Source organism: Vipera berus (genome assembly GCF_964194415.1).
Source record: "Vipera berus genome assembly, chromosome: 1".
In the NCBI taxonomy this organism is placed as follows: Eukaryota; Metazoa; Chordata; class Lepidosauria; order Squamata; family Viperidae; genus Vipera; species Vipera berus.
Genome location: NC_138202.1, coordinates 358592702 through 358609124, shown reverse-complemented (window position 1 = coordinate 358609124; position 16423 = coordinate 358592702). Strand labels below are relative to the sequence as shown.

The window sequence follows — 16423 nt, the reverse complement described above, 5'->3', positions numbered from 1 at the left end:
GCGAACTAAAATGGACAGGAATGGGTGAATTTAATTCAGATGACCATCAGGTATACTACTGCGGGCAAGAATCCCTCAGAAGAAATGGAGTAGCCTTCATAGTCAATAAAAAAATAGGAAAAGCAATACTGGGATACAATCCTCAAAATGACAGAATGATCTCAGTTCGAATCCAAGGCAAACCATTCAATATCACAGTAGTCCAAGTCTATGCCCCAACCACCAGTGCTGAAGAGGATGAAATTGACCGGTTCTATGAAGCCCTACAGCACCTTATAGAACTAACACCCAAAAATGATGTCCTTATCATCATGGGGGATTGGAATGCTAAAGTAGGAAGCCAAAAGATAAGCGGAATAACAGGCAAGTTTGGCCTTGGAGTACAAAATGAAGCAGGGCACAGGCTGATAGAATTTTGTCAAGAGAATACGATGGTCATAGCAAACACTCTTTTCCAACAACCCAAGAGACGGCTTTACACATGGACATCACCAGACGGTCAACACAGAAATCAGATTGACTATATGCTCTGCAGCCAAAGATGGAGAAGCTCTATACAGTCAGTAAAAACAAGACCAGGAGCTGACTGTGGCTCAGACCATGAGCTTCTTGTTGCAAAGTTTAGGCTTAAATTAAAGAAAGTAGGGAAAAGCGCTAGGCCAGTCAGGTATGAATTAAATCATATCCCTGTTGAATATACAGTTGAGGTGACAAATAGATTTAAGGAATTGGATCTGATAGACAGAGTGCCTGAAGAACTATGGACAGAGGTTCGCGACATTGTACAACAGGTAGCAACCAAAACCATCCCAAAGAAAAAGAAATGCAAGAAAGCAAAATGGCTGTCTGAGGAAGCTTTGCAAATAGCTGAGGAAAGGAGGGAAGCGAAAAGCAAGGGAGAAAAAGAAAGATATGCCCAATTAAATGCAGAATTCCAAAGAATAGCTAGAAGAGATAAGAATGCCTTCTTAAATGAACAATGCAAAGAAATAGAAGAAAACAATAGAATAGGGAGGACCAGAGATCTTTTCAAGAAAATTGGAGAGATGAAAGGAACGTTTAATGCAAAAATGGGCATGATAAAGGACCAAAATGGCAGGGACCTAACAGAGGCAGAAGAGATTAAGAAGAGGTGGCAAAATTACACAGAAGAACTATACAAGAATGAGCTTAACGTCCCTGATAATCACAATGAGGTGGTCACTGACCTCGAGCCAGACATCCTAGAATGTGAAGTGAAGTGGGCCTTAGAAAAGCTGAGCAACAACAAAGCTAGTGGAGGTGACAGTATTCCAGCTGAGCTATTCAAAATCTTAAAAGACGATGCAGTAAAAGTGCTACACTCAATTTGCCAGCAAATTTGGAAAACTCAACAGTGGCCACAGGATTGGAAAAGATCAGTTTACATTCCAATTCCAAAGAAAGGCAGTGCCAAAGAATGTTCAAACTATCGCACCATTGCACTCATTTCTCATGCTAGTAAAGTTATGCTTAAAATCCTACAAGCTAGACTCCAGCAGTATGTGGATCGAGAACTACCAGAAGTACAGGCAGGATTTCGAAGAGGCAGAGGAACTAGAGATCAAATTGCTAACTTACGCTGGATCATGGAGAAAGCTAGAGAGTTCCAGAAAAACATCTACTTCTGCTTCATTGACTATGCTAAAGCCTTTGATTGTGTGGATCATAACAAACTCTGGCAAGTCCTTAAAGAGATGGGCATACCAGACCATCTTATTTGTCTCTTGAGAAATCTATATGCGGGCCAAGAAGCAACAGTGAGAACTGGACACGGAACCACTGATTGGTTCAAAATTGGGAAAGGAGTCCGGCAAGGCTGTATACTGTCGCTTTGCCTGTTTAACTTATATGCAGAGCACATCATGAGAAAGGCAGGGCTAGATGAATCAAAAGTTGGAATTAAGATTGCCGGAAGAAACATCAACAACCTAAGATATGCAGATGATACCACTCTAATGGCAGAAAGTGAAGAAGAACTAAAGAGCCTCTTGTTGCGGGTGAAGAAGGAGAGTGCAAAACTTGGATTGAAATTAAACATTAAGAAAACCAAGATCATGGCATCTGGCCCTCTCAATTCCTGGCAAATAGATGGGGAAGAAATGGAGGTAGTGACAGATTTTATTTTCCTGGGCTCCAAGATCACTGCAGATGGGGACTGTAGCCAAGAAATTAAAAGACGCTTGCTCCTCGGGAGGAAAGCCATGGCAAATCTAGACAGCACACTAAAAAGCAGAGACATCACCCTGTCAACAAAAGTGCGTATAGTCAAGGCTATGGTCTTCCCAGTTGCAATGTATGGCAGTGAAAGCTGGACCATAAGAAAGGCTGAGCGCCAAAGAATTGAAGCCTTTGAACTATGGTGCTGGAGAAGACTCCTGCGAGTTCCTTGGACTGCAAGGCGATCAAACCGGTCAGTCCTAGAGGAGATCAACCCTGACTGCTCTTTAGAAGGCCAGATCCTGAAGCTGAAACTCAAATACTTTGGCCACCTAATGAGAAGGAAGGACTCACTGGAGAAGAGCCTAATGCTGGGAAAGATTGAGGGCACTAGAAGAAGGGGACGACAGAGAATGAGGTGGCTGGATGGAGTCACTGAAGCAGTAGGCGTGAGCTTAAATGGACTCCAGAAGATAGTAGAGGACAGGAAGGCCTGGAGGAACATTGTCCATAGGGTCGCGATGGGTCGGACACGACTTCGCAACTAACAACAACAACAAAATGACTTTTCTGGCCACGTTTGTTAAGTGAATCGCTGCAGTTGTTCAGTTAGCAACACAGTTGTTAAAAAGTGAGCCTGGCTCCCCCTGTTGACTTTGCTGGTCAGAAGGTCGCAAAGGGGGGGAATCACGTGAGCCCAGGACAATGCGACCGTCGTACATACGAGTCCGTTTGCCAAGCATCCGAATGTAAATCACGTGACTCTGGGGATGCTGCGACGGTCCTAAGTGTGAAAAAAAAAAGGTCATAAGGCACTTTTTTCAATGTCGTTGTTAACTTCAAGCAGTCACTAAGCAAATTGTTGTAAGCTGAGGATCAGCTGTACCTGTATCACTTTTTTTTTTTTGGGTCGTCAAATTTTTGACACCTCGATCGGTGACTGCTGGTCCTGAGATGTTGCCCTGCCTATCCTAAAAGTAAGGTCGGCAGTTTGGCGGGTCGAATCCCGAGTGCCGCATAGCAGAGTGAGCGCCTGTTACTTGTCCCAGCTTCTGCCAACCTAGCAGTTCGAAAGCACGTAAAAATGCAAGTAGAAAAATAGGGACCACTCCGGTGGGAAGGTAACAGCGTTCCGTGCGCCTTTGGCGTCTAGTCATGCCGGCCACATGACCACGGAGACGTCCTCGGACAAGTGCTGGCTCTTCGGCTTTGAAACGGAGATGAGCACCGGCCCCTAGAGTCAGAAACGACTAGCACGCATGTGCGGGGGAACCTTTACCTTCACCTTATACACTTTATGTACATATCATTTATATACAGTTATAGAATGTTCAACCTTATCAACCACCTTATTCTAGTAATATGTGAAATCAGCATCCTGTGTGTTTCTGTTGCGACCTTCCTTTCTGACCCCACCCTGAGTAAAACTTATTCCAAATTTTGTAACAATCCGACTGATCTTTAATTTCCAAAGTTAACTTGTCCATTTCTGCGCAAGCCCAAATTTTATTTATCACTTCACTCTCGTCCGGTATTTCACTGTTTTTTCCATTCTTATTGAGAATTCAGGTCAGAAATCAAGTACGGTAAGCGGCCAAAATTGTGGAAACCTTTTGGGAAAAGTGTGTTTTTTGAGGTTCGCTGGCTAATAACACCACTTTTTTTGTTCTTGTTGTTTTGGAGCAGTACCATAGAATTCTATATCAATGGAAAGATAATTTAATCGGGAATGTGACGTAGCAAAGTTTGTTCAATTATCCGTACTGTATTTTATGAAAAGTTACAGCCAAACAGCCAGAAAAAGGAAGCGCAATTTGCTTAGGTTGATATCGGCTAGTTTTCCTTCATCCGATTGTAGCCAATGAGCACGAGCGTTTTAGAGAGCCAAATCTTGTTTTGGCAGCGAGCCAATCAGGGCACGGCGGGATCCGGTTATTGATGTCATGTATGGAAGCCGAGAGCAGGACATTTCTCAGTGTGTTGTGTGATGGCTATCAAGTTGGCTGGGTTTTTTTTGTGTGTGTTCTTTCATTTAGCGAGCTTGTAAAACGTAATAAAATTAAAGCAACGGTGCAAAGAGTTGACCGGTCACCCGGAAAGCGATGTAAAATGGTGTTATTAAGTGAATGAGGCTACAGTTAGAAAGAAGCTAAAAGAAAAATGGGTGAAAACTTAAACCAAAGGTGGCATTTCTACGGTACCCTTTCCCCAAAAGGTTTCCACAATTTGGGCCACTGCTGTAAAAACCAGAAAAAAAATCCTCCCCAGAATAAAAAAAATAAATGGCTGGGGCGGGGTGGGAGCTTCTCCGAATACTGATGAGGTAGATTCGTTCCTTAAGTGAGGATTTTATGACCTTTTTTTTTTGCCACCGTCGTTATAGGAATCATGTGGTCGTTAAGTTGAACCCAGCTCTCCCCGTTGACTTCTCAGAGGCGAGCTTGGAAGGTCGCAAATTGGGACCCTGAAACACGGCCGCCATCATAAAGACAGGCCAGTTGTCCGGCTCTCCCAACGTTGATTACGTGATCGCACAGATGTGACGGTCGCTAAGCGCGAGGACTGGTCGTAAGGGACCTTTTTTTTTTTTTCCAGCCACTCGGTAACTTTGAACGGACATTAAACAAGCACAATTAGCCCTTGGACTTAGAAATTTTCGTTTCCAGACCGTTCAGAGTTTCAGGGGCACTCAAAAAAAAAAAGCGACGGCCATTTTTCACACTGAGCGACTTTTGCAGCATCCTCCCCCCCCCCCGTGGTCACGTGATCGAAATTCACCCGCTTGGCAACTGACCTGTACTTACGACGGTCGCAGAGTCCCGGGGTCACGTGGTCTCCTTTTGCGACCTTCCGACAAGCACAAGTCAATAGGAGAAGCCAGATCCACTTAACGATCGGGTTACTAAGCTAACAACTGCAGGGATTCGCTTAAACAATTGCGGCAGGAAAGGTTGTAAAACGGGGCAGAACTCACTTAGCAGCTGTCTCACTTAGCAACAGCAACGTTAGGCTCAGTTGTCGTAAATTGAGGACTAGCTGTACTGGAACGTAGAGGTAAGTTATTTGCATAGCGGCCCATCAAATATTGCTTGAAAATACAGTTTGGACCCAGATTATTATTTTTTTGGGGGGGGGGGAGACAAGGATCCTGGAGTGTAGCTTTCTTCTGCTCGCTACTCGCCTTCCCAGAATGCCCTGCGCTTGACGGACTTCTTTGGTCTGTCCGTAGGCCCAGGAGGAGATGGCGTGGAAGATAGCCAAAATGATCGTCAACGACGTCATGCAACAGGCACAACCCCCAGAGGCAACTGTCGAAAAGGTGACTAAGGTAATGGCTGGGGGATTCTGGGAGTTAAAGTCCTCGAATTTTAAAGCAGGCTGGCTTGGGAATTCTGGGAGTGGAAGTCCACCCCTCTTAAAGCATGCTGGCTGAGGAATTCTGGGAGTGGAAGTCCACCCCTCTTAAAGCATGGCTGGCTGGGGGATTCTGGGAGTGGAAGTCCACCCCTCTTAAAGCATGCTGGCTGAGGAATTCTGGGAGTGGAAGTCCACCCCTCTTAAAGCATGCTGGCTGAGGAATTCTGGGAGTGGAAGTCCACCCCTCTTAAAGCATGCAGGCAGGGGAATTCTGGGAGTGGAAGTCCACCCATCTTAAAGCAGGCTGGCTGGGGGATTCTGGGAGTGGAGGTCCACCCCTCTTCAAGCATGGCTGGCTGGAGAATTCTGGGAGTTGAAGCCCACCCATCTTAAAGCATGGCTGACTAGGGAATTCTGGGAGTGGACATCCACCCATCTTAAAGCATGGCTGGCTGGGGGATTCTGGAAGTCCACCCCTCTTAAAGCATGCTGGCTGAGGAATTCTGGGAGTGGAAGTCCACCCCTCTTAAAGCATGGCTGGCTGGGGGATTCTGGGAGTGGAAGTCCACCCCTCTTAAAGCATGCTGGCTGAGGAATTCTGGGAGTGGAAGTCCACCCCTCTTAAAGCATGGCTGGCTGGGGGATTCTGGGAGTGGAAGTCCACCCCTCTTAAAGCATGCTGGCTGAGGAATTCTGGGAGTGGAAGTCCACCCATCTTAAAGCATGCAGGCAGGGGAATTCTGGGAGTGGAAGTCCACCCATCTTAAAGCAGGCTGGCTGGGGAATTCTGGGAGTGGAAGTCCACCCCTCTTAAAGCATGGCTGGCTGGGGGATTCTGGGAGTGAAAGTCCACCCCTCTTAAAGCATGGCTGGCTGGGGGATTCTGGAAGTCCACCACTCTTAAAGCATGCAGGCTGAGGAATTCTGGGAGTGGAAGTCCACCCCTCTTAAAGCATGGCTGGCTGGGGGATTCTGGGAGTGGAAGTCCACCCCTCTTAAAGCATGCTGGCTGAGGAATTCTGGGAGTGGAAGTCCACCCCTCTTAAAGCATGGCTGGCTGGGGGATTCTGGGAGTGGAAGTCCACCCCTCTTAAAGCATGGCTGGCTGGGGGATTCTGGGAGTGGAAGTCCACCCCTCTTAAAGCATGCTGGCTGAGGAATTCTGGGAGTGGAAGTCCACCCCTCTTAAAGCATGGCTGGCTGGGGGATTCTGGGAGTTGAAGTGAACCCATCTTAAAGCATGCAGGCAGGGGAATTCTGGGAGTGGAAGTCCACCCATCTTAAAGCAGGCTGGCTGGGGGATTCTGGGAGTGGAGGTCCACCCCTCTTCAAGCATGGCTGGCTGGAGAATTCTGGGAGTTGAAGCCCACCCATCTTAAAGCATGGCTGACTAGGGAATTCTGGGAGTGGACATCCACCCATCTTAAAGCATGGCTGGCTGGGGGATTCTGGAAGTCCACCCCTCTTAAAGCATGCTGGCTGAGGAATTCTGGGAGTGGAAGTCTACCCCTCTTAAAGCATGGCTGGCTGGGGGATTCTGGGAGTGGAAGTCCACCCCTCTTAAAGCATGCTGGCTGAGGAATTCTGGGAGTGGAAGTCCACCCCTCTTAAAGCATGGCTGGCTGGGGGATTCTGGGAGTGGAAGTCCACCCCTCTTAAAGCATGCTGGCTGAGGAATTCTGGGAGTGGAAGTCCACCCATCTTAAAGCATGCAGGCAGGGGAATTCTGGGAGTGGAAGTCCACCCATCTTAAAGCAGGCTGGCTGGGGAATTCTGGGAGTGGAAGTCCACCCCTCTTAAAGCATGGCTGGCTGGGGGATTCTGGGAGTGAAAGTCCACCCATCTTAAAGCAGGCTAGCTGGGGTATTCTGGGAGTGGAAGTCCACCCCTCTTAAAGCATGGCTGGCTGGGGGATTCTGGGAGTGGAAGTCCACCCCTCTTAAAGCATGGCTGGCTGGGGGATTCTGGAAGTCCACCCCTCTTAAAGCATGCTGGCTGAGGAATTCTGGGAGTGGAAGTCCACCCCTCTTAAAGCATGGCTGGCTGGGGGATTCTGGGAGTGGAAGTCCACCCCTCTTAAAGCATGCTGGCTGAGGAATTCTGGGAGTGGAAGTCCACCCCTCTTAAAGCATGGCTGGCTGGGGGATTCTGGGAGTGGAAGTCCACCCCTCTTAAAGCATGCTGGCTGAGGAATTCTGGGAGTGGAAGTCCACCCCTCTTAAAGCATGGCTGGCTGGGGGATTCTGGGAGTGGAAGTCCACCCCTCTTAAAGCATGCTGGCTGAGGAATTCTGGGAGTGGAAGTCCACCCATCTTAAAGCATGCAGGCAGGGGAATTCTGGGAGTGGAAGTCCACCCATCTTAAAGCAGGCTGGCTGGGGAATTCTGGGAGTGGAAGTCCACCCCTCTTAAAGCATGGCTGGCTGGGGGATTCTGGGAGTGAAAGTCCACCCATCTTAAAGCAGGCTAGCTGGGGTATTCTGGGAGTGGAAGTCCACCCCTTTTAAAGCATGGCTGGCTGGGGGATTCTGGGAGTGGAAGTCCACCCCTCTTAAAGCATGGCTGGCTGGGGGATTCTGGAAGTCCACCCCTCTTAAAGCATGCTGGCTGAGGAATTCTGGGAGTGGAAGTCCACCCCTCTTAAAGCATGGCTGGCTGGGGGATTCTGGGAGTGGAAGTCCACCCCTCTTAAAGCATGCTGGCTGAGGAATTCTGGGAGTGGAAGTCCACCCCTCTTAAAGCATGGCTGGCTGGGGGATTCTGGGAGTGGAAGTCCACCCCTCTTAAAGCATGCTGGCTGAGGAATTCTGGGAGTGGAAGTCCACCCCTCTTAAAGCATGGCTGGCTGGGGGATTCTGGGAGTGGAAGTCCACCCCTCTTAAAGCATGCTGGCTGAGGAATTCTGGGAGTGGAAGTCCACCCATCTTAAAGCATGCAGGCAGGGGAATTCTGGGAGTGGAAGTCCACCCATCTTAAAGCAGGCTGGCTGGGGAATTCTGGGAGTGGAAGTCCACCCATCTTAAAGCAGGCTGGCTGGGGGATTCTGGGAGTGGAGGTTCACCCCTCTTCAAGCATGGCTGGCTGGAGAATTCTGGGAGTTGAAGCCCACCCATCTTAAAGTTTGGCTGGCTAGGGAATTCTGGGAGTGGACGTCCACCCATCTTAAAGCATGTCTAGCTGGGGGATTCTGGGAGTGAAAGTCCACAAGTCATGAAGGTGGACACTCCTATGCTACAACATCTCCTTGCATTAGTGCCGCATGAGACTATCAGCCCCATAACTTCAATTTTGCAACATTTCTGGTCATCACCAAAAACCTCCCCACCACGAACAACGGGTTCTGTTAACGACTGCTGCCTTTGCTTACCAGCCGCCACAGAAAAAGACCGTCAATCAGACATGGTCACGTGTTGATCCGTTTTACGCCCGTCTCGACTTACGACCAAAATTACAGACTCCATTATGGTCATAAGTTTAGGACTACCTCTAGCTACCCTGTTTTCCCGAAAATTAAGACCTAACTAGAAAATTAAGCCCTCTCCTGATTTTTCAGGACGCCTGTGATATCAGCCCCACCCCAAAAATAAGCCCCAATTAAGATCGTCAGCCAGACGGATGCGTTGGGTACCGTATTTCCCCGAATATAAGCCCTAACTGGAAAATTAAGCCCTAATGCTTCTTTTGGAGCAAACGTTAACATAAGACCCAGTCTCATTTTGGGGGAAACGCGGTAGCCAACTCCCTAAACCAGATCCCAGGCACGATCGGGATCCCGTTGTGAGATCTCGAATGCCAAATACAGCAGAATTCGGTGCAGCATTTGGTCGGAAATTGTGTGGGTGGCTGCCTGGAATCAGGGGGGTGGTTTTGCAAAAGGGGGTAAGGTCTGCTGGCTACCCCAAAAGGCCCACTGTGTGTGTGGGGGGGGAAAGACTCGGGACTGTTGGATGTTACAAATGGAAGTTTGAGGGGGGGCCCCCTTTCTGCTTCTTAACCACCCCCTTTTTTTCCTGTCTTCCTCAGCTATGATCTTTGGGAGCTTCTGCCTATGAAGTGAAACGGAGCGGTTTTCTCTCCCCTTCCCCAAATCCCCCTTTCTCACGACCGCCTCATCAGCACCCCGAACTCTATGCAGCGGGTACATTTACACACACACACCCTTTCCACTTTATGGACGGGGGAAAAAAGCTCGCCTTTCTCTTGTCGAGTCCCCATTGAAGGAAGATTCTCTCCCTCTGGACTACAGTTAGGCACGGAGAAAAAAAAAATTTACCCCGTAGTTTTCCGAGCTGCAATTTTCTTCTTCTCGTTATTGAAAACTTTTCAAAATAAAATAAAATAAAATAAAATCTGCAATCAGAAAGGCTCAGGGCACCTTCAGCCTGTCGGAGAGAGCTTTGCAGCGGAGCCGGGGGAGCAGTCTTCAAACCCTGGAGCTTGTTTTCGAAAGATCCCGGAACGATGAAGTATTCCATAAAACTGGACTCTGTTCCTTGGGCAGTTTGGGCCAGTCGGGGGGGGAAAGAGAGGAAATTGGGAACAAGCAATTGTTTGGGTTTTGTTTTTTAAAGAAAATTGACACTTCCACTTTGGGTCCCGTCTGTCTCTTTGCCTTTTCAAAACGCTGGACTCCACACCTCCAATCTCTGTCTCTCTCACCCTGCAGAACAACATTTCAGCCCTTTGGGAAAATGCCAGAAAAATAAGCAATGAACTTTTTGTGTGTGTGTTTCCTCTTCTTTTTGCAAGCGTCCCCGTTAAGGTGAAACGACGACTTCTAGCCCGGCTCGTAGAAGTGAATTCAGGTGTGTGTTTTTTTTTGCTGAATTGTTCTGGACTCCAGTCTTTCAACCTTCTTCTCCTTTAGTCCAATTTTGGGGGGTTTGATCGCCTTTTCTTCTTTTTTTTCTTTCTTTCTTTTTTTTCCCTTTTTCCACATAAATCTGAAGCTTCCTCTGATCTCCAGCGCGCTTGCCACGTTTTGCAAGGATTTGGAGTACTTGAGACAAAATCCACTCCGTTGTGGTTTTTTTTTTCCCTTTCTGCTTTCTTTTTTTTTATTATTCCTTTGGAGTTTTTTTTTGGGGGGGGTTACTTTCTCATTGGCATTTGTTTCCTGAAGACTTGTGCAAAAAAAAAAAAAGGAAAGAAAGAAAGAAAAAAGGATCCATCATCCAGAACTACCTTTAGGAAAGTTTTTGATTTGACTCCAGCCCTTTGAAAGTGGAATAGACTTAAAACGCACACCCCTTTGCGGTATCGAGACGCCGTCAGAAGCAAAACAAGTTGTCTGTAGGTTTTTTTGGTACTGTGTACCACCTTATTGTCTGAAACCGAAGTATTCCAGTACTTAAAACCATATTTAATTGTGTTTTGATTGAAATATAAAATATATATCTATATATATATATATAAATTAGGCGCTTGTGTCCGTTTTCGTTTCGTGTTTCTGCTGCACATCTTTCATCAGGAAAGGGAAGCGGGCTCGTAAACCTTTTGTCTTGACTCGCGGATCGTTCTGCTGCAGGATCCAATCTCGAGTCGATCACCGGGACTAAAGGTTGATTACAAATGAAGGCAAATAGGCAAATATATGTGTCCCAGGATAATGTCGCAGGATTCAATCTGCGTCGGTCACCAGGACCGGAGGTTTTGCCTTCTGAGTTTTGGGGCTTGTGCTGTAGTGGTATTCTGTGTGTGGTATTTATACGGCGCCTGATGTGTGTGTGGCTTTTTCGTTGTTGGTTGGCTATTAGCACTTAGCAATAGCACTTAGGCTTACCTTGCTCAATTAACAGAGGGACAGAATCGAGATCACCTGAAGTGTTAATGCCACTTTACAAGGCCTTAGTAAGGCCACACTTGGAATACGACATCCACGATGTAAGAAAGATGTTGAGACTCTGGAAAGAGTGCAGAGAAGAGCAGCAAAGATGATCAGGGGACTGGAGGCTAAAACATACAAGCAACAGTTGCTGAAATTGGGTGTGTCTGGTTTAATGAAGAGAAGGACCAGGGGTGACATGACAGCAGTGTTCCAGTATCTCAGGGGCTGCCCCAAAGAAGAGGCAGTCAAGCTATTCTCCAAAGCGCCCGAAGGCAGGACGAGAAGCAACGGATGGAAACTAATCAAGGAGAGAAACAACCTGGAATTAAGGAGAAACTTCTTGACAGAACAATTAACCAGTGGAACTCCTTGCCTCCAGAAGCAGTGAATGCTCCAGCACTGAAAGCTTTTTAGAAGAGGCTGGGCAGCCACTTGTGTGAGATGGTATAGGGTTTCCTGCCTGAGTAGGGGGTTGGACTAGATGACCTCCAAGGTCCCTTCCAACTCTAGAATAATAAATTGGAAGGGACCTTGGAGGTCATCTAGTCCAACCCCCTGCTCACGCAGGATTATTATTATTATCAATCATCACACAGATGTTCAGACTGGATTTGGCATTTTTGTCTACCTATCGAGTCCTTCCCAAGGACCTGGGATAGGCAGATGTGGATGTTTGAATTGCTGGTATTGCAGATCTCGTTGCAGGATGGAAGCAATTCCTAGTAAGGCCGCCTTTTGCAATTGACTAATGGTGAATTTGTCAGTGCCGATGAGGGTGCCCAAGTGGTGCTCCAGATGTTTTGGGATTGCACCCAAGGCGCCTATTACTTGCAATCCCAAAACAACCGGAGGACCAATTGGACACCATTGGCATTGACAAATTCGCCATCAGTCAATTGCAAAAGGCGGTATTATTATTATTATTAAACAGGTAAAGGTAAAGGTTCTCCCGCACATGCGTACTAGTCGTTTCCGACTCTAGGGGCCGGTGCTCATCTCCGTTTCAAAGCCGAAGAGCCAGCGCTTGTCTTAGGACGTCTCCGTGGTCATGTGGCCGGCATGACTAGACGCCAAAGGCGCACGGAACGCTGTTACCTTCCCACCGTAGTGGTCCCTATTTTTCTACTTGCATTTTTCACGTGCTTTCGAACTGCTAGGTTGGCAGAAGCTGGGACACGTAACAGGCGCTCACTCTGCTACGCGGCACTCGGGGTTCGACCCTCCAAACTGCCGACCTTCTGATCGACAAGCTCAGCATCCTAACCCACTGAGCCACCGCGTCCCTATTATCCAACAGGAGCCCCAAAGCTTGGAAGAATAAACCTCTAGTCCCGGTGACCAACTCAGGTTGGATCCCACAACATTATGCTGGGACACCTATAGTAGCCTTCATTCTTGCTCATTCTTTGCAGAGGAGAAGAAGAGGGAAGTGGCTCTCTGCCAGTTGTGGGGAGATGCAATTCTGATTCCCAAGTGCCAAACTGGAGGAAGTGGCAGCCCTACCAACCAACCACTTCCTCTGACCAATATAATGCAGGTAGACCACATTTGCGAGTGGAACTTCCATTGCTAAGCAAAGTAGTATTAAACGAATCGCGGCTGGTTTTGCAACCTTTTATTATTATTTTTTGCCACATCCTTAAGCTGAGTCACTGCTCTTAAGTGGCTCACACGGTCATTAAGCAGATCCGGCGTCCCGCATTAGCTTTGCTTGTCAGAAAGTGCCCTGGGAAGTTGGCAAAACGGCCACCAGGTGATCCTGGGAAGCTGCCAGTGTTGTAAATTCACGTTCCTATAAAGGCCTGAGTTTCGATCACGTGACTGCAGGGACGCAGCAACCGTGGTAAGTGCGAGGACTAGACTTTTTAGTTCCATTTAGTAACTTTGACCAGTCACTAAAGAAAATGGTTGTAAGTTGGGGACTACCTTTTATCAGATTTTATCCCTTTCTTTGGGCCAAGGGGAGAAACACAATCCAGTTCCCATGCAACATGGGCCTGTCGTTTTGTGTCACAAGGACACAACGCCTGAGCCAAGGTGCTTTTTTTCCAAGAGGCGACTGGACTTTCTTTGTTTTCCTTTGAAGATGTCTTGCTTCTCATTCCAGAAGCTTCTTCTGCTCTGACAGGATGGTGGGGAATGGAAGGATTTATACTACTTGCAGACAGTCGGTTGTTTGCCTTCTAGAGCACAGGTGTCGAATTTGCTGCGTCAAGTGACACGTGACTTTTTTCGCATTGCCGGAGCTGGGGCGGGTGTGACCTCCGTAGGATGCAACTGGACCCCTGGCCGGCAGTTTGGCACCCCTCTTTTAGAGAGTCGTTGAGGCCACTTGGAGGTTTGTCTGTGTCCTCGGGGTCACCTGAGTGGTGCAAATGGGTTGGAGACTTCTTGGCTGCAGGATGTTTTCTGCCCTGGGTCCCTTTCCTGTTGGAGATGGGCACGCAGGCTGTTGGAGGTGAGTCTGTGTTGTCTGCACATTTGCATTACTCAGGTGACCCTGAGGAGACAAAACTCCAAATGGCCTCAATGATTCAAAGAATGCAAATGACCAGGAACCATTTGTGCATCAGTTGGAGATGCAGACAACACAGAGTCATCCCCAACAGCCTGTGTGCCCGTCTCCAACAGGGAAGGGACCCGGGGCAAAAAAACATCCTGCAGCCAAGAGGGCTCCACACCCATTTGCACCATTCATGTGACCCTGAGGACACAAACAAACCTCCAAGTGGCCTCAACGACTCTCTAAAAGGAGGCAAATGACCAGCAGTCTGCAAGGAGTATAAATCCTTCCGTTCCCCACCATCCAGTCAGAGCTGAAGATGCTTCTGGGAGGAGAAGCGAAACGCCTTCAGAGGAAAAACAAGAAAGTCCAGTTGCCTCCTGAAAAAAAAGCACCTTTGGGACAACCTGGAGGATGGAGAATCTCCATAGACACACATGGCTTGAGTGTGCACATCACAAGCCAACTGTAAACCAGTCTTCTGTTTATAAGCCGTGGTTTAGGTCTCCCTCGCCAACGCTTGAGCTTTTTCAGCACTTTCTAATTGCCTTGTAAACGAGAGGACCTAAGGGCCAACAGGTCACTTGGTTCCACCAAGCAGCCTTTGTTCAACATTCTCACTAGCCTAACTCCACACATTTTTCTGATGGCTTCTAAAGCATTTCCTAGGAACAGAGAGTCCTTGACTTACGGCCATTCATTTTAATGATGGCCTGGAATTACGAGAGCGTCAGAGACTGGCCCCAACCTGATCCCTAGTCTTGGGAACATAGCTCAAGATAGCAAAATGAACAAACTCCATGGGAATTCCAGCAACGGAAGTTTTATTGAAAAAGAAGGATTTGCAAAGGCTTGATGAGGTGAAACACACGTAGGAGTCCAGCCACAACTTAAAGAGCTGTTTGACACATTTTTATATGCTACCCCCCGACGCAGATTCCCCCCTCCCCTATCACACTCAACACCCCTTCCCTAATATCCGATAAACTATCCGGACCGCCTAAAACCACTGTCCCTCCCTTGTTCCAGGAAGCCCCTTTGTGCACATCCTATCTATCACCAACTAATTTTCTGTTAACAAAGCTTAGCTTCTATAGTTATTTCTATATTTCTTCTCTTTGCGGTTTCAGTTAGCCAGCAACTTCTTATTTGTATATAGCAGTGATGGGGAACCTTTTACAGACCGAGTGTCCAAACTGCAACCCAAAACCCACTTATGTATTGTCGGGTGCTGGGTGGGTTGGCCCATTGTGTGGGTGTGGCCAATTCCATGGGTGTGGCCCACTGGTGGGCGTGACTGCGGTGGTAACGGCAGACTGGGTGGGACTAAAAAGTTCAATCAGTTCCAACTTTGCGAGATCTTTTTTTTTCCCGCGAGAAGTTGAAATTGATTGATTGAAATTTATTTATTTTTTTTTGCACACGGCGGCGGAGGCCTAAAGCAAAAAGTTTTATAAAACCCAGCTGAAGGCCTAGGACTGGGGCGACAGTGCGCGTGCCCAGAGAGAGGGCTCTGCGTGCCACCCGTGGCATGCGTGCCATAGGTTCGCCACTACGGCTGCATAGTTTACTTATCTGACTTTATGACTTTCAGGTGGCTTCTTCTATAGACCTTTAGACTCATTAGAAATTTCTGAATAATCTACTCCTTTCACTAGGAAAGAACGACCCTTGACTCCATGGGTGTTAGAGAAAAGATGCTTTTACGAGAGATGCGGAGCGCAGCGTGAGCGAGGCAAGCTCTGAAGAAAAACGGGGTGGAAATCATATACCGAAAGTGTTATGTATCCAGGTGAAGAGAACACATACACACTTACATAGCAGTCACCACCAGGGGGCGTTGAACTGTAACTGTTTTGGCGGGAACCCAGTTTCGGCGGGAAACAGAGGTTCAAACCGAGTGGCCGGCTGCTCACCTGGCCAGGTGTAAAAGGAGGGCAGGTAACCCCTATTCCACAGTACAGTCACTTCCACCTAATAAAGATCTGGCATGCTGTACTCATCGTCTCGGCGTCCTTCCTGCTCTCCAGAACCCACTACGCAACCAAAAGCAATCCCCAAAGTCTCCAATCCCTCCTCTCTGGGAGAGCAGTCCAGTCAGGTCCCATTCCAATGTTTTGGGAACGTGGTGCCTCCAACGCCAAAGCAGACTCCTTTCTCAGGGCCGGTGTCCTTGAAAAGGAAGAAGACGACTCGTCTTAGCACCTCTGCTTCCTGTCAACTATCCATACTCTCCAATTTCCCACAAGATTCCTTCACACACTCTTCCCCTCTCAAATGTCCCCCCCCTCCAAATCTCAGGCTATTGCTAGAAGATAGGCAGCTGACAGCCTTGGAAAGAAAAACAGAGCAACAGAGGAGCAAAAGGGAGCTTGGAGGTCTTCTAGTCCAACCCCCTGCTCAGGCAGGAGACCCTATATCATTTCAGACAAAAGGCTGTCCAATCTCTTCTTAGAACCCTCCAGTGTTGGAGCAGCCACAACTTCTGGAGGCAGGTTGTTCCACTGGTTAATTGTTCTCACTGTCTGTGCATTAAGGATTCACCTGTGGAGATGGTTA

General features: G+C 47.8%; 1 protein-coding gene and 1 long non-coding RNA gene across 3 annotated transcripts in view; both read left to right on the top strand.

The window, feature by feature from the left end:
• AKAP10 (A-kinase anchoring protein 10) overlaps window positions 1–10953 on the top strand; it is a 71672-nt gene extending 60719 nt beyond the window's left edge. Inside the window, exons 15-16 of one of the 2 annotated variants that reach the window (XM_081346695.1) lie at window positions 5408–5497; window positions 9558–10953. In XM_081346695.1, the coding sequence (XP_081202821.1) occupies window positions 5408–5497; window positions 9558–9563 (96 nt within the window). In that variant the 3' untranslated portion in view covers window positions 9564–10953. Of the gene's footprint in view, window positions 1–5407; window positions 5507–9557 lie in introns of both variants that reach the window. The other variant, XM_081346694.1, reaches the window with a different exon arrangement.
• A 1483-nt stretch (window positions 10954–12436) lies between these two features.
• LOC308660505 lies at window positions 12437–15854 on the top strand. The gene is made up of 3 exons (XR_014024746.1): window positions 12437–12898; window positions 14534–14724; window positions 15523–15854. It is a non-coding gene; the product is annotated as an uncharacterized lncRNA (long non-coding RNA).
• Window positions 15855–16423: the final 569 nt, after the last annotated feature.